Genomic DNA, 16,710 nt, shown 5'->3' on the forward strand with positions numbered 1-16,710 from the left:
ATCAGTTTGAAGACGAGTGTGACAGTTGACCATCACTCCCGATTCACGACAAGGACAACCAAGATGGCGCCGCTGGTGCGCGGTGTTGCGGCCGCCGCGCTGCGTCTCGTAGGCTGCTTCTCAGTTCGCAGTGGACACCACTATACGATTCTCTTTCTCGCTCTTCTGATGATATGTCGTGGAGACCTGCTGGCTTCCTGCTCGATCCACGAGGTGCACGAGAAAGTCACGGGCTGCAAGTTCACAGAGAGGATGTTTGCGGACGGCCGCGGGCCCTGGGGGCTCACCGGACGATCTAGTGTCTGCGTGGATGCGACGATGCGTCCACTAAAGAAGGACGAAGTGCAAGACGCCATCACTGTGCGCAGACTGAGCGACTATTTCGACTTTGGCGTCGTCCTGGCCGCGTATTCGGCGGACGCGGCGCTCGCTGCGGGCTTCGACGACCGCTCAGCCTGTAGCTGGAACTTCAGCAACGGGAGCAACGTGGAGGGGCAGCTGCAGGGCCAGTTTTACCCAATGGACAGCGACCAGGAGCTGCGGATGAACGCAACGTTCTATCCGAGAGAAGGCGGGCTGCAGACGATGCTGCTGGTGCCGTGCTGGAAGCAGAAGAGTGCGGCGTTCGGCTACCCTGTGAGTGCAGACGAGTTTGTGGCATATCCGATGGTGGACCCGTTGCTGCATGTGGACGCGAAGATTGCATTCCACAACCCGTACGGATACCTGCCAGGACTGCTGTATGGGCTGTTCCCCTTCAAGTGAGTCGAAGACGTTTTAGTGTCGGTGAAGGTGGACGAACGACTTATTTATTGTGGATGTTTTATTTGTTGTGTAGTGGCGTGTTGTCGTTCATGTATGGTGCACTGGACGTGTACTTTTTGGTTTTGATCAGTCGCCATCGGCAGAGCGTGGTGGGAACTCACTATTTCTTGCTTGCAGTTCTGCTACTTGCAACTGGTATGTCGCTTTGGCATCGCGTTTTGGAAAGAGATGTGTAGTTGATATGATTGCTGTGTGTGTGCAGGCGAGTCGTTGGCATGGTTTGTGACGTATAAGCTCCTGAATGATTCTGGCGTTCCCGTATGCTGTCCCTACCCGGACTCGGTGTTGCTGTCCACATTCGTGAAAGTACTAGCTGGTATGGTAGCACGCATTGCAACGACGTTAGTCAGTCTGGGCTACGGCATTGTGCGGATGGAGATTTCATGGCCGGAAGTTTTCGTGGTTTCTGGACTCGGTGTATGCTACTTCGTCGCAGTCGGGGCGCTAGAGGTGAGCCATCTAGCCAACCAGTCGGATGGTGACGTGCGGCCCCCTGCGGTGTGGGAAGCGCTCGTCATTATGACCAATGCGTGTTTTGGAGGCTGGATTTTCTTGTCGCTCGAATTGACGCGCAAGAACCTTGCAGCTTTTGGCCAGGTAAGCTTTGTCATAATGCATGCGGGGCAGTTTTCCTCCTTTTTAATCACTATTTGTTTTATGCTTGGCAGACAGCTAAATTGCAAATGTATTCGTCACTGAACCGAGTTCTCGTGGGTTACGTTGTGATCTCCTTTGTCCTGATGGCAATTGAAGGAGCTGTGTAAGCTTTCATCCAGAGATTTATCGTTTGCTGTCTCGTCACGTGACTAATTCTTGAAATATGTCTCTATATGCTGTCGTGGGAATGCTACAGCTACTCCGGTGCAATTTGGTTACCGTGGGCGTACACATGGGTCGTGTGGGCTGCTACGCGCCTGCTCTTTTTTGGGATCTTAATGGTAGCGGTGTATCTGTGGCGGCCAAAGCAGCATGGTCTGCTCTACGCGCAAATGGACCAACTTCCCAGTCGTGAACCGGAGACGCCAGCTTCGATCGCGCGCGGCATCGAGTTGACGCAGCGCGTGGTTTCAGCGGCGGACGATGAAAACTCCCCACCTTCCAAATTGTCGCCTGCTCCAGCGTCGGCTGCGAAGGATACAAGTCCTCCTTCCACCGTCGAGTCGCTGTAAAATGGCACCACAATATCCGGATTGGAGACAGTAGAGGAAATGTCCGAGGTGCCAGGTATGTGTCGGTTTTGAGCCGAGGAAGTGTACGCTCATGCACGAAGGCAAAGAATAATTATTATGCGGCTGACAAATTGAAATCGCGTTCTTTGACTAAAGTACATGTAGAGATTGCAGGAAGTATTATAATACATATAGTGGGCTCGTGCAGCGCGTCGATCTGTTGTTACTCTTGCTCACGAAAAGTTAACCTTAGCATAACCCAAATGGCTACAAAACTGCTCTGTCATCCATTTGGTACGCGAGTTTCTCTCGTCCCTATTATTGTCTGTGCAGCGATGGCTGCCTGCACCAGAACTGGAGGCGCATATTTCGACCAGAACGCCAAGGAAGGGCAGGACAACAATACCCACCTGCGAGTAGCAACCCAGGCCAGTCGGTAGTTAGTACTGGCCCGGGTAACCCAGGGTCAGCGAGGACGAGAGCTTCGTTAACCACTGCACAAGGAAGTCAGCCGCCTGATGCGCCTTGCTCTCGTAAAGTGAATTTCGGTTTGCTTCTCGAGACGCTCAAGAGCAGACACACGCCACCAGCCAAACCAACTGCTGGCGCCTAGACGAGATCTCTAGGCTTCATGCGCCAATCAGTACACCCAATGGAAGCAAACGCAGACGGAGAGAGACGACACAAACTCGGCATGGGAGACGATGACTGGCAGGACCTCGCGACGGAAACCTCGTCCGAAAACATCCAGACCGAGAATACAGACCATACAGCAAGCTATCGAGGGCCTTCATTCGATTTGGACCCGACAACGGCACCAGACTTCATGACTCAAGACAATTCCGGCGATGGTCTACCTCAAGCAGCAAGGCCACCGCTGACGACAAGAAACAGTAATCTCAAGGTGAACGGGACTTCAGATGCCACCGGCCACGAGTTTGAAGAAGACGACATTGACGGCGCGGCGGAGATTCTTCCAGCACCTCCAAGTGGCGGCAATGAGTATAATATCACCAAAACGGGTAGACAGCTCACATTTGCGGACGAGACCGGTGGCGCGCTGGTAGAGATGAGTTACTCGAATCGGACACATTACAGCAAACAGGCCGGCCCAGGCATGGTGCAAGGAGTGCCCAAAGGTGGTTGCTGCGTCGTTCAATAGCCCACCCGAAGCTTCAACGAGTCAAGCACCCCAGTTCCAGAGCCGAGAGTAGAGTGTTCCAGGCAGCTACGCTATGAAAAGCTTGCCCGAGTCAAACTCGTGTGACTCTCGTTGGACAAGTTACTCCGTGTTGAAGTCGACCACCACCGCCATCAGCTCGTGTCCCGGTATTATTATGAGCGCAGTTTGCCAGCAAGCAGACAGCTTTCCGTCCCCATAATGCATAGAACTCCCATTGCGCTCTGCGTCACGTTATGTATGTCTTTCCATTCCCACCTGCAAACTCCAAGCAACTAGCACAAGACGGCAACAGCATAAGTCTCTGACAAAATACATTTGAGGCAGACAAGGCGACGTGGTGGGTGGATCAAGCAAACGTGTGAGTTTCTTGACTAGTTACACTTCCCAGCATGACCTTCTTGTTCCCCAAAATACTCTCAGCGGAATGGCGACAACGAGCCAAGCGCGGCGAACAGCGCAGGCGCGAGCTCGTGCCAGATTCGAAATCGCCGTGGCGACCGAGTCCTCAACTCTACTTGTTGGCCTTGGCAGCCTTGTGGCGAGCGATACGGCGGCCGACACCGCGGATCTTCTTGCCGCGGTTCTTGGCCTCCTTAATCTGCTTGCGCGAGGTCTCGACCTTCTCAATCAGACCCTGGCGGATCAGACGGTACTTGGGCTCGAAGCGCTTGGCGTCGTTCACCGTGTCGTACACGAGGCCGAAGCCCGAGCTCTTGCCGCCGCCGAACTGCGTGCGGAAGCCGTACAGGAAGACCGTGTTGGCGTCCTTCACCTTGTACATCTGCGCAATACAACACCCCAGCACTGTCAGCCATCCACTCTGCATCTGATTTTCGCCTTCCCAGCCAGCCAGCAGAGCTCTCTGATGCCGAACCCCGAGAGAAAAGCAAGCGCATCGGCAGTGCATTCGCCTCTGAACGGCGTCCTGTATCTGTGTCCTGTATGTTTTGTGTCGCGTCTAGCTGTGCTGCTGGCTGGCGGGTGGATCGGCGACAGAATTCAGTAAATTTGTGTCGTACCTTGGAGACCTTCTCCTGGAGCTCCGCCTTGGGGACGTTAGCGCGGCCCGGGTGGATCACCTCCACCACCTGCAGTCGTCAATAATAGGCGATAAAGGTCAGCACAGGGGCAGACGAAGACGAGCGTACGCAGAGGAGAAGCAGGGACGCACCATTTGGCGGCGAGCCAGCAGGCTGTTGCGGAGGAACTTGCGCGTGCGCACCGTGACGGGGACCTTGTCAGCCATGCTTGTTGTCTTTGACTTAGTAACGAGAAGTTCTGCGGGGAATGGAATGAGCTGCTGGCGGGCGGCGCGACCGAGCCGAAAGACCGCCAGAGCCAACCAATCCGCCGCTCTGCGCACCGGCCAATCATCGCGCGAAGGCCAAACTGTATATCTAATGCAGAAGGTCTATTCGATATTAAAGGTGAGATCCAATCGTTAGCGATAACTTTTACAATATGATTACAGAATGGATGCAGTTCTAAAGGTCTTTTGCCGCTGAAGAGTGGCCTGGCACTAAAGTGCAAAGACAACGTACATGTTGCAACATGCATGCTGCGGACACGCACTCGATCAAATGGTCGTAGGAAGTATATGCAAGTTAGCGACGGATTCGCGCGTCTAATTTCCCAGCTATGCACAGCAAACATTGTTATGGCAGTAGCCGCTCCGACTTGTACAAACCGACACTCTACGCCTCGGTAGGCTTGGCGAGCAGCTTCTGGGCGCGGGCCTCGGCCTTCTTGGCGGCGTTCTCGGCCAGACGTTCCTCCTCGGCCTGCGCCTGCTTGTGCAGGTCGTCCAGGATCGACTGCTTGTAGTCCTCGAACGTGCCGTCGTACACCACCACGTCCTGGTCGCCGCCGCACACCCACAGCACGCACTCCGTCGACTCGATCAGACGCGCGTCGTGCGTCACGATCACCACGCCGCCCTCATAGTCACGGATAGCGTCACAAAGCGCGTCGATGGACTCGATATCCAGGTTGTTCGTTGGCTCATCCATAATCAGGATGTGCGGGCGCATCAGGATGAGCTCGGCGATCACCACACGCGCCTTCTGACCGCCCGACAGCAAGCGGTTCTTGATCTCGTGCGCGTGGCCCTCGAGACCCACCTTGCCAAGCAGGTTACGCACCTGCTGGTACGTCTGGTCCTGGAACAGGCGACGCAGGTACTCCACGGGTGTCTCGCCCATGGGCAGCTTGTCCACAAAGTGCTGGCTGTAGATACCCAGACGCACACGCGGGTTGCGACGCACCTCGCCTTCCTTCACGATAACCTCGCCCGTGATCATCTTCAGCAGCGTACTCTTACCCACACCGTTGGGGCCCACGATACACACGCGCGACGTCGTATCGATACCGAAGTCCGAGTTCTTGAACAGGTACGGGCCATCGCCGTAGCGGAAACTGGCCTCGCGAACCTCAAGAATGGGCGGCGACACAACCGTGGTCTCCGGGAAGCTGAACTGCACAATGTACTCCTTCGGTCGCTCCAGCAGGTCCATCGGGGCCGACGCATCCGCAGCGTCATCGGGCGTGAGCGCTTTCTTCTTCGACGAACGAGCACCAGGCTCGCGTTTCTTCTTGACGATCTCCGTGGCCTTCTTGGACGACTTGCCCGAAGCCTTGAGGTTACGAAGCTGCTTCTGCTGCTTTTCCCACGCCTTCTCCATCTGCTTCCGCTTCTGCTTCTCCATGTCACGGAACATGTCGTAGTTACCCTTGTAGTGCACAATCTTCTTGTTCTCCAGGTGCAGCACCTCCGTACACACGCTGTTCAGGAAGTCGGCGTCGTGGGACACCACGAGCAGCGTCTTCTTCCACTTCTGAAGGTAGTCGTCCAGCCAAATGACGGCGTTCAAGTCCAAGTGGTTCGTCGGCTCATCCAGCATCAGCAGCGTCGGCTCCACATACAGGGCCTTGGCCAGCGAGATACGCATGCGCCAACCGCCCGAAAAGTCCTTCGTGACCTTCTCCTGCATGGCTGAGTCGAACCCCAGACCGAAAAGGATACGGCGCGCGCGAGCCTCAGCGGCAGACGCGTTCATGGTCGACAGCTGCTCGTACACCTCGTTCAATCGGTCGTCCAGCGCCGAGTCTTGCTTAGTTTCCAGCTCCACAAGCAGGTGCTTCTCCTCCTCCAGCAACGCCCAGCGCTCGGCGTCAGCCTTCAGCACGGCGTCCACGGCACGAGTGTCGTCGGCCACAACCTCCTGCTCCACGTACAGGCAGTCGACTTTGGGCGGGATCTTGAGCTCGCCCAGCGCAATCATCTTCAGGATCGTGGTCTTGCCCTGGCCGTTAGGGCCGACCAGACCGTACTTGCCGCCCGCGTTGATGTGCAGCGATGCGTTGTCGTACAGCAGCTTGTTGTGCGCGTTAATGCTGAAGTTCTCAATGTGAATGTCCGTGGCGTTCTCCCAGTTGGAGTCCTCCGTGAAGGCCTGCTGCGAGACGGAGAACTGCGCGCCGTCCATGGGGTTGGCCGCGCGGTGGTACTCGTCCTCGCGCTCCTGGCGCTCCTGCTCCTCTTTCAGGCGCTTGCGCTCCTTGTTGCTGAGCCGCTTACCCTCCTTGTCCTTTTTGCTCTTCTTGTCCTTTTTGCTCTTCTTCTCGCCGTCCTCCTCCTCCTCTTCCTCGTCGTCATTGGTCTCGAACGGGAGTTTGGACTTCTTCTTCTTTTTCTTCTTCTCCTTCTTGTCCTCCTCAGGCTGATCCACGGGGTCGAAGAATAGGTCACTGGAGATCACTTTCTTCTTGCTCTTCTTGTCTTTCTTCTTCTCCACGACCGGCTCAGGCTTCTCCTCTTCTTCCTCCTCGCTCTCCACCTTCTTCTTGTCTTTCTTCTTGCTCTTCTTCTTGCTCACACTGGCAGCGGCCTGCGCGTACTCGTCTTCCTCCTCCTCCTCCTCTTCTTCTTCCTCCTCTCCCTGCTCTTCCTCCTCCTCCTCGCTGTCGCTGTCGTCCATGAGCGCCGCAAAGTTCACCTGCTTCTTCTTGTTTTTCTTCTTCTTCTTGCTCATGCTGGCTGCCACCTGTGCGTACGGATCCTCCTCGTCCTCGTCCTGCTCGGCGTCCGACGCTGTGCGCTGGCTCGCCTGCTCCTCATTGGCTTTGACGGCCTGGCGCTGCGCCTTGCGGGCCTTCAGCTTCTCCTTGCGCGCCGACTTCTTGTCGCCTTCGTCTACGGCTACGGGGGCCGCGGGCGGTGCTGCTTTGGCGTCGTCCGAGTCCGAGTCGTCGCCGCGGCGGCCTCCTTTCTTCTTGCCGCGAGCCATCGTTCTATGGGTCAATCCGATGAAATGGGAGTGACGCCATGACTGGATAAAAACGACGGAGGAGAGGTGGTGACGTGATTGGGTGAATTATGCGACGATTTATAAAACGGTGTCTAATTCGTTCGCGGACTGTGGCGATTGCTGCAGTAGTGGCAATCGCTACTACTAGTCTATAGCAGCTCTACAGGGAAGGGTTCTGCGTCGCGACCAGCTGTGTGGACATACAGGAAGACATTGGCGGACGTTAGTGGACATTTTCGGGAAATGTAGCCATTTCCATGCATGTTGAAGTTGTACGCACCGTTTGGTTCACGCCGCACTCGACGCGAGCGACTTTGACGGACCCCAGCGCATCGATGGCCACAGGTGTGTCCTCATCCTCCAAGGATCCGGTGCCGAGCTTTCCGTAGCGACCACTTCCCCAGCAGTAGAGCGTACCATCGCCTACAGCAGCAAACGAGCAATGATGTCAGGTCAATCGATGTGGCAGGGGGCAGCACAACGTACTGGACACTGCAGCTGAGTGCTCTTCCCCGCACGAGATGTGGGTGATCTCCTTGAACAGCAGCGTCGATATGACCTCCGGATCCTGTACGAATTGGTAGCTCTTTTGTCGAGCACCATCGTAGCCCGATTGAAACAATGACTCGTTCTCAATGTCGCCCTGTGCATCACCCTCTGTGAGCAACCAAACATCAAGATAACTTTTTAGGTCTACTACATACCAGTCCCAGTCGCCCGTTCTCCGCGAGTCCCCACGCATACAGCGTCCCTGCGCCAGCCAGGGCGATGCGGCACTGCGAGTCCTCGGCTTCAACACCCTCCAAATTCGACTTCATTCGAGCTCCCACCTAAATGGATTGAGAAACGCGATAGACATCATTGAGCAGCTCCAACATGTTAAAGGCAGCCGTTGGTGCTTACCCCGTAAGGGATTGATATCACCGGGATTTTCACTCCTGAGCTGCTAGGAGCTTTCTCATCGTCACCTGCACCAAACACACTCATTCCCAACTGCAGAACAAGCAACCGTGCATGTTAACAACCCGAATAGATCAGACCACTTCAGAATCCGCTTGCTCACCCTTGCTGGATCGGGATCAACGCGAGTCTGAGCGACCATCACTGCCTTCGCCCCAGCCTTCTGCGCCGTCAAAATCTGCACACAACAATGTGTCATGAATCAAGGGATTGCATCTCTCTCAAACGAAGCATCGAGGCTTACCTGCTTTCCCAGTACGTCTTCTTTGTGCGACAGTATAGACCACGGTCGCCTTCCAGGGGTCTGAAGCTGCTCGAGCAACAGCTCGCCATGCTGACTCTTGCGTATCATGACTGCAGGAATCGTGAAGGCAGCACTGTCGCAATCCTCGTCATCCACCTCAAGCGAGAAAGCGTCGGCCTCAAGAAAGTCAAAAATGACCACGACACCCACAGCACCCGCGTCTTGGGCATCTTTGACCAGCGCAACTAAAGAATGCATGAGCCGCCCAATAAGTTCACTCGCCTCGAGAGCGTCTGCATCAAAAGCAACGTCTTCTTGGCCAAACTCCAGCACGGCGATGCGGCCAACAACCTCATCCGGCCGGACGTACAAACGCAGACTTGATAACCTCTCGGGCGAATAAAAAAGCTGGGCCCGCACTCCTGTAGCGTTCAATGGTGGGCCAAAAGCTGCTGGTACACACGGAATCTCCAGCAGTTCCGGAGGGCACGTTGAGTCCACTAGCAGCGATACCCAGTGGCCTGTGGATGTCCCTCGATCAAGTAATGCAATTTTGCCAGTACAGCGGGCGAGACTCGATCGGAGGTGCGCGTCTGAGCGATTATACACTGCAGCGCTCAACGCTGCTGCTGCTGCAGGCGATGCAGCTGATACACTTGAGTTCGTCTGAAAGGAACTCCCGAAGTCAGCGGTGGGCAATGGCACGGCGAAGACTGAGCCTGTGATCGCACGCGAGAGTTGTGCCGGCTGGGATCCGAACCTTGCACACAGCGCAATCGCACGCAGAGACTTGTCTTCAGCGTCTTTTTCATCGTCGTTAGCCCCACTAGGTCGACGACGATAAGGGAACTGGTCAATGGTGAGGGAGACCTGAACGCGCGAGGCCACAACTAGCGCATGCTCCTTCCCAGCTGCAATGTGGTGCACATTGAGAGCAGAGAGCGCAGCGTTCTCCAGAGGCGTGAAGGCGCTCTCACGTGCGTCCGAGGCACCACGCCGCTTCCAAGCGCCCCACTCAAACACGTGTCTTGTTGGTGCACGACCAGTAGCGAACACGTGGTTGCCACCCACCGCAACACTGTCGATGGGCTCCTTGAGTGCGTCGATACGCGTCGGAGACGGGATGTACACGAAGTTGCTGCCGCTAATGTTGGGGTCCAAGAAGCCTACACGAAAAGCGTCCGCGAACCCCAGGCCTAACTGCCCATCGGAGCCTTCCCCCCAACTGAACACGCTGCCGTCTTCCGTCACGACCAACGTGAAGTAGTAGCCACAAGCGATCTGCGTCACCTTCATCTCCTCGAAGTAGCTCGAGTCCAGTTGCATTGGCAAATCGATCACGGGATACTCTCGACCGTTGTGTGGGTCGAATTGGGATCGAAAGATGGCGTCGCTGCGCTCGGAACTCTCATCTGCTGTAGCAAAGTCGCCATGCCCGAGTTGTCCGTAGCCACCAGAGCCCCAGGTATACACTAACCCGCCAGCACTCAGAGCGACCGAGTGGTGGCTACCAAGTCGCGAGTCAACAATGACAACGTCATTCAGATCGTCCACTCTAGTGGGTTGTCTGCGAATCACCCCACCTCCACCGCTAAAACTGCTGCCGTCTTGTGACGATGGCGGCAAGAGGAAGCCAAAAGAACCTGGTACGCCCGCACCCCACGTGAACACTTGACCATCAGACGCCACAGCGCTCGCGTGCGTCTCGCTCAGTGCTACGCGGGATATACGCAACTCGTTGTTCTTGAAAAATGCCGCCAGCAAGGGAGACGTCACGTGTCGAGTGAGCTCCATGCGAGCATGACACAACTGGGCTCGAGCGTTGGCACCAAACGAATACACTGCGCCATGGTGAGCGAACTGCTCCACCTTTTGCTGTCGTAAGCGCTCTCGCTTCTTCTTGCGTGTGACGACCACGTCCTGGATCTTCTGGGCTGCTTGGGACAGCTCCTGCTCCACTTTAAGCTGCAGATCGAGACGAAGTTCAGCTGCTTCTCGACGCGCCAGCATCCCCCGGGTGCACCTCTGGAGAACTAGAGCGGCTTCATCCTCTGACAGGTACTCTCGCTGCACGAAGCAACGTAGCAAGTTCACGATTTTAGGCGTCTGCTTGACCCAAAGGATGAACCGCGCACGGGGTAGATCCTGCTCGTCATCGAGATCGCAGTGCACGAAGCACTGGCGAGTGAGCTCGGCCACCTCACGCATTGGACACAGCGCTGCAAGTCTTGGGCCCAAGCCTTTCGTGGCCTTCGACAAGCCGCGGACTGCCGACTTGATGAGAATCCCCAGCTCGTCGCGCGTGATGGCGCCCGAGTCGTCAAAGTCGAAGATGTCAAACACAGCCCCCGCCTTCTCGTCCAGCTTCCCATCCGCGGTGGAAAGTGCCAACGCGGTAAGGAACTCGAGTCCATTCACGATGCTGCTGCTGTGGGTGTTCTGGAAAGTGGCGAACCAGCGATGCAGCATCGTCTTGAACAGCGGATTGCTACGAAGCCCCACGAGGTCTTCAAACTGCTGGAAAGTGAGGCAGAAGTTGAACGACAGGCGACGCAGCCTCATCGACAGGAATGCAATCTCATCCAGCCCCCTACCAGCACACACAACAACGTTAGCTGTCAAAAAGCAGCAGCTCGTGGTATCTAGGGACGCACCAAACTTGAGTGAGCAGCACCAAGTGGCTCAAAACGGCAGCATCCTGCTCTCGGTACTGCACTCGAGAGAACCGACCTCCCATCGTTGAGCAGCGTCACCTTCTTGCCTCGGGGGAAGGCAATCCGCAGTCAAGACGAAGAGCCGCGACGCGCTCGAGGGTCGTTGAAATGCTGGCAGGGATTTCGGGTCTACTAGGGCTGCAGGTCGCTATCGAGCAGCATGTTGGCATGGCTCCAACCTTAGCAATGCTCGACATACTTGTCCAACATCGATGGGGAATTCACGTCGTGCACACCACACCATCCATTTTCAATAACGGATCCCTTGCAGTTTTTGGAGCGAAAACTAAGAGGTATGGGGGACGACGCCGAGCCGTCGCAGATACTGGAGCACGTGTTCCTCGGTTCCAGAGCGCACGCGCGTGACAAGGAACAGCTACAGCGTCTGCGCATCACGCACATTCTAAATGTAAGTTTTGGTCTGCATGCTGGACAGGAAGACGGAAGCTGATGGATGATGCAGGTGACGCCCCCGAAGAAGATGGATCCGGTGGCGGGAGTGCCCAATTTCTTCGAGAAGGACAAGGCGTTCACGTATCGACGCTGCCCCATCTTCGACAACAAGGCGGAGGACATTTCGGGGATGCTGGAAGGCTGCATCGCCTTCATAGACCAAGCCAAGTACTATGGTATCTTCCTCTGTTGGTGGGGGCTTTGCTACAAGATGGAGTTGCTAACGATGGCCAAGTACGGCGTGTGGTGTGCATTCTCCTTCCATCTTGATCAGGCAGGATCCTCGTTCACTGCAACAAAGGAGTGAGTCGCTCGTCGTCCATGGTCGTGGCGTACCTCATGAAGCTGCGATCCATGAGCTTCGAGCAGGCGTTGGCGTTCGTAGTCGAGCGTCGTGCTATTGCCAACCCGAACGAGAGCTTCCGTCGGCAGCTGGAAGAGTATGAGCGCCGTCTGAAGCGCACTGTACCAAAGGATAAAGGGGCTAGAGCTGTACGCGGACCAGCAGGGCCACAACTGCCTCCGACACCAGCATCTGACGGCAATGATGAAGCTGCTGCTGCTTCTATTGGACCACAACTGCCGCCGCACCTCATGCGAGCTCGGAAAGTCGAGTCAGAACCCGCCAGTGACGATAGCAACGGCGACAGTGTGACACTGCAGAAGGAGGAGGAGGAGAAGGTGGTCATCGGACCCAGTTTCCCCCCGAACCTGAAGCGCCATCGAGTCGATGCGGACGGAGACACGTCCAGTAAGAAGAAGAAGCTGGACCGTGAAGAGTGAGCTTGCTGGTGCATGTAACAAGGCTGCTCTGCAACGAAATGTACAGACGATGTATTAGCATAGCTCTCTCAGTGCTCGTGTGGGTTGTGCGTTGCGCGCATAATGAATCCTTCTTCCTGGTACGTGAAGTCGTCGAAGTGGTGGCCCTCGCCGTTCTTCTTGTTGACAGGAGAGTCCACGGCCGCCATGTTCTGGAACATCTCGGGCACGTTCGTGATGTCGTCCACGCTAGAGACGTTGGGGACGAAAGGAGGCTCTATCTCCTTGCGCATAAGCTGGTCCCAGTCGATGGACTCGTAGAACGGGTGGGCCATGATGTCGCGGCCGCCGTTGGGGCCGCCACCGAGTCGCCGTGCGGGGTCGCGGTTCAGCAGCTTCGAGATGAGCGACCGTGCAACCGGCGAAATGTGCGAGGGGTAGATCACCTCCGACTGCATAATGTTCTTGAACATCTGCCGGCGGTTGCGATCCACGAAGGGAGTTCGCCCTGTCAGCATCTCGAACAGCAGGATGCCATAGCTCCACCAATCCACCACCTTCCCGTACGGTTGGTGGCGCAGCAGCTCGGGTGCCATATACTCGGCTGTACCGCAAATGGTTTTCATGCCCGAGTCGGACTGAGAGGCGCGGATCGCGCCTTCAACAAGTTGCCCTTCCTTCGACAAACCGAAATCGGTCAGGGCGATGTTCCCCTTCGGGTCCATCAAAATATTCTCCAGCTTCAAGTCGCGGTAGGCAATCTGCTTGCTGTGTAGGTGCATCAGTGCTGTGAGCAACTGTGCCATGTACAACCGCGTACGGTCCTCCGCGAACCGCTTCGACTTGCGCAAGTGGTAGAACATGGAGCCGCCCGGGTAGTAGTCCATGATCAAGTACAGCTTGTCGGCATTCTGGAACGCGTACCGCAGCCGCACCACGTACGGGTGGCTGATCTCCTTTAGGATATGCTGCTCCGCCTTTGTATTCTCGATCTGGTCGTTCTTGATGATATGCGACTTGACGAGGATCTTCATAGCATAAATCTGGCCGGCATTCTTGCCGTCCTTCTTGCGAACCAGAAGCACCTTACCGAAGGCGCCGCGACCGACAACCTTGAGTAGGTCGAAGTCGTTAATAGAAAGCGGCCTCTTCTCAGCCTCTTCACGCTTCCGCATAGCCTCCATTCGCTGCGTGTGCTCGGCCAGTTTCTCGTCGGATGGCACCTTCGCAGCATTGCCATTCGGACTCATGCGCGGTAGCTTGTTGTGCAGCATCATTTGAAGGTCACAGCAACCAGAACACACCCGTTTCGGCTCGCTAAATCCTGGGAGGAACAGGCGATCGGAGCACGACGTGCAGACCAGACGCAAGCACATGCGGCAGTATCTCCGGCGGTGCAAGACGAAAGTGGTCTTGCACAGGTAACAGCAGTTCTCGCCATCGCCCCCCTGCTGTTGAGACTCCAGTGTCGGCATGCGATTCCCGCGGATGAACGAGTCCGAGCGAGCCACAAACGTGTCGTGCACCCACTCGAGTGTCAGCTCGACCTCGCCGTTACCGTGCGCCGTCGGCACTCTCTCGTCGCGCAGTGAAAACCATCGACGGTCAGCGCGGTTCAAGCCCACCTCACTCATGTTCACAACGACCTGGCCCAGCGACGTGTTCATCGGGAAGGATCTGTCTTTCACTATGATCACAACTTTAGCCTCGCTCGACGTGACGGGGAAGGAGAAGGTCTGGTTCCACTCGGGGTCCATCGTGTGCTTATGACTGCCCACCGTCTCTTTCTTTTGTCCAGCGCACTGCACCACCGCGAACGGGTTGTTGTACGGTTGTCCAGTCAGCCGTGCACGATTAACCGTGACAATGAGTTTGTTCGGGAACGTTGCGCGGATAGCATGCAGCGAGTCCTCGATGCCATTGGCAATGGACTGCAGGAAAACGAACGCCGATGTCTGCACCGAGTGGACCGTCCACTCGCGGTTGTTCGCCTCGCCCGAAGTGCGTCCCACCGACAGCGAGGTGCATCCAAGTCGTGCTTTCGAGGACCCGATCACCGTGAACATGGGCTCCGTCGAGGCCTCAAAGTTCACCGCCTTCTCACGCAGCATCTCCCTCAGCGCGTTGCTATCCCCCGACGACACCTGGTGCGTCGACTCAATGAACGCAATGCCGCCAACCCGCTGCTCCTCGTGCCCACTCAACGAGGACAGAAAGGACTTGAGCAGCACGCCGGCGTTGTCGTGCACGATGAAGCTGATCTCCTGCGCCGCGTTGGGCACAATGTAGTTCTTCCAGACGTACGCCACGTGGGCCTCGGGCGTGGCCGAGTGCAGGATCTTGGCTCGGTGGCCATTCACGACGCAGAAGTTGGTGCTCGGGTTCAAGATCACGACGCCGTAGCCTCCCTGGATCGCCGTCTTCAAGTACGGGATCATGGAGCCCTGGAAGCCCGTCTTGGGGTGGATCGTGCGGCTCCACATGCCTGGCTGCATACCTGTCGTTAATATATAGTAAAGCATTAGTAAAACTGCTGAGAAGAAAAAGACAAAAGCCGGACCTTCGCCCGGCTGCATGAAGACGCAGAGCTTGGGACACGCCGCGTAGTTGTGCGAGACGAAGACGCTGCAGCGCGCCTCGGCCTTGGAGTTGGGGATGAAGATCTCGCGCAGGTTGAGCTCGCTCTTGAGCTTGGCGTGGATCTGCGCCACGAGCGTCTGCATGAGCTCCTCCACATCCTCCTCGCTCTTGAGGCTGAAGTTCTTGCCCGCGCCTGCAGCAGTCAGCAGTCAGTTCAGTCTACACAGTCACCACACACAGGAGGAGGACGCAGCTACGCACTGCGGGAGCTTAGACGCCGCATGCCGCCGTCCCGGGGAGAAGCCGCTTGGAAACTGACGCCGACGGATGAACTCGTCGCGTTGTGGACGATCACTAAGTACGAATATGGACGCAAATTAAAGCGAGCTAACAATGCAGGGCTGGAGGTGGTGCAAGTCGCCCGTGAGTCGTGTGGTCTTCCGCGGCCAGCGCGTTCATGTGAAGAGGGACGACGTGTTTCACCTGGCGGGGAACAAGGTACTGCAAGAGGCTGTGGACATTGTTTCTATTGGAGACTGACGTATCAATTGCAGATGCGCAAGATGTACTGGTTCGTGAGGCAGCGCGACGAGTTCTTCTCGGACGCGCACTTGCTCAGCTTCGGCGGCTCTCAGAGCAACGCGATGTTGGCGTTGGCGCAATTGGCCGATGCCAGACAAGTGCCTTTCACGTATTTCAGTCGGGAACTGTGCCTGAGAGAAGAACAGGAAGAGGGGAACCTGGCGCTGGCTATGAGCTTGGGCATGAAGCACGTGCAGCTGCATCCTGACGCGTACCACGAACTGGTTCGCACTCGCGACTTTGCGGCGTTTCTGGATGGAGAGCTGCGACTTCCACCGGGCACGAGGAGTCTGTACGTCCCACAAGGAGCTGCGTTCCCGGAAGCGCAGGACGGCGTGAAACTGCTGGCTGAGGAGATCAACGAGTACGTGGAGACGCAGGATAAGCGTTTCTCGGTTGTGCTGCCTTGTGGTACAGGCACGACGGCGCTGTACTTGGCGCAGCATCTCCACCCAGAGATCAAGTTGTACGCTGTCCCTTGTGTGGGCGACGCTGCGTACTTGCAGCTGCAGTTCCGCCAGCTTATTGACGAAGACCCGACGCTACAACTGCAGACGGCATTGCTGCCGCAGGTCTTGACGCCCGAGCGGAAAAGCCACTTTGGACGACTGTGGTGGCCGCTGCATGACATGTACCACGAGGTGCTGCAGGAGACCGAGGTGGACTTCGACCTCGTGTACGGCGCGTTCGCTTGGCACACGCTGTTTGCGGACGATGAAGTGCTTGACGAAGTGCTGGATCGCGGTAGGCTGGGTGTTGCTTCGAGACTTGATGGGGAGGTTAGGGAGGAGGACTCTACTGGTAGCGAGCGAGAGCTCATGTACATTCACACTGGAGGCACGTCTGGCAACGCCACCATGCTGGCGAGGTACAGGCGCAAGGATAGACAAGCGTAGAGCGGCGCAGAGATCCCGGATCCGCGAAACGGCGC

At 56.5% G+C, this 16,710-nt stretch overlaps 8 protein-coding genes across 8 annotated transcripts; 4 read left to right on the top strand and 4 right to left on the bottom strand.

The window, feature by feature from the left end:
* Positions 1-63: 63 nt before the first annotated feature.
* On the top strand, positions 64-1,994 carry KRP23_13428 (Transmembrane protein 87A; the record flags this gene model as incomplete). The annotated part of the gene is made up of 5 exons (XM_067884140.1): positions 64-761; positions 839-960; positions 1,028-1,422; positions 1,494-1,585; positions 1,679-1,994. 5 exons carry the CDS (start codon positions 64-66, stop codon positions 1,992-1,994), a joined length of 1,623 nt encoding a protein of 540 aa, XP_067738752.1.
* A 694-nt stretch (positions 1,995-2,688) lies between these two features.
* KRP23_13429 (uncharacterized protein) lies at positions 2,689-3,156 on the top strand (the record flags this gene model as incomplete). Its single annotated transcript, XM_067884141.1, has 1 exon — positions 2,689-3,156. The coding sequence occupies one exon, from the start codon at positions 2,689-2,691 to the stop codon at positions 3,154-3,156; it is 468 nt and encodes a 155-aa protein (XP_067738753.1).
* Positions 3,157-3,688: 532 nt separating this feature from the next.
* KRP23_13430 (40S ribosomal protein S24-2) lies at positions 3,689-4,423 on the bottom strand (the record flags this gene model as incomplete). The annotated part of the gene is made up of 3 exons (XM_067884142.1): positions 3,689-3,958; positions 4,197-4,265; positions 4,349-4,423. 3 exons carry the CDS (start codon positions 4,421-4,423, stop codon positions 3,689-3,691), a joined length of 414 nt encoding a protein of 137 aa, XP_067738754.1.
* Positions 4,424-4,871: 448 nt separating this feature from the next.
* On the bottom strand, positions 4,872-7,463 carry KRP23_13431 (ATP-binding cassette sub-family F member 1; the record flags this gene model as incomplete). Its single annotated transcript, XM_067884143.1, has 1 exon — positions 4,872-7,463. The coding sequence occupies one exon, from the start codon at positions 7,461-7,463 to the stop codon at positions 4,872-4,874; it is 2,592 nt and encodes an 863-aa protein (XP_067738755.1).
* A 181-nt stretch (positions 7,464-7,644) lies between these two features.
* KRP23_13432 (E3 ISG15--protein ligase Herc6) lies at positions 7,645-11,425 on the bottom strand (the record flags this gene model as incomplete). The annotated part of the gene is made up of 8 exons (XM_067884144.1): positions 7,645-7,674; positions 7,765-7,907; positions 7,971-8,127; positions 8,189-8,314; positions 8,388-8,477; positions 8,548-8,622; positions 8,689-11,278; positions 11,343-11,425. The coding sequence occupies 8 exons, from the start codon at positions 11,423-11,425 to the stop codon at positions 7,645-7,647; spliced, it is 3,294 nt and encodes a 1,097-aa protein (XP_067738756.1).
* Positions 11,426-11,697: 272 nt separating this feature from the next.
* Positions 11,698-12,638, top strand: KRP23_13433 (Dual specificity protein phosphatase 2; the record flags this gene model as incomplete). The annotated part of the gene is made up of 3 exons (XM_067884145.1): positions 11,698-11,811; positions 11,866-12,031; positions 12,130-12,638. 3 exons carry the CDS (start codon positions 11,698-11,700, stop codon positions 12,636-12,638), a joined length of 789 nt encoding a protein of 262 aa, XP_067738757.1.
* A 68-nt stretch (positions 12,639-12,706) lies between these two features.
* On the bottom strand, positions 12,707-15,480 carry KRP23_13434 (Cotranscriptional regulator FAM172A-like protein; the record flags this gene model as incomplete). Its single annotated transcript, XM_067884146.1, has 4 exons — positions 12,707-12,866; positions 13,560-15,114; positions 15,178-15,390; positions 15,459-15,480. The coding sequence occupies 4 exons, from the start codon at positions 15,478-15,480 to the stop codon at positions 12,707-12,709; spliced, it is 1,950 nt and encodes a 649-aa protein (XP_067738758.1).
* A 110-nt stretch (positions 15,481-15,590) lies between these two features.
* KRP23_13435 (uncharacterized protein) lies at positions 15,591-16,675 on the top strand (the record flags this gene model as incomplete). Its single annotated transcript, XM_067884147.1, has 2 exons — positions 15,591-15,695; positions 15,752-16,675. The coding sequence occupies 2 exons, from the start codon at positions 15,591-15,593 to the stop codon at positions 16,673-16,675; spliced, it is 1,029 nt and encodes a 342-aa protein (XP_067738759.1).
* Between the last annotated feature and the right edge of the window lie 35 nt (positions 16,676-16,710).

The sequence above is a fragment of the Phytophthora ramorum genome (assembly GCF_020800215.1).
Source record: "Phytophthora ramorum isolate Pr-102 chromosome Unknown Phyram_PR-102_s0017, whole genome shotgun sequence".
NCBI lineage: Eukaryota > Oomycota > Peronosporomycetes > Peronosporales > Peronosporaceae > Phytophthora > Phytophthora ramorum.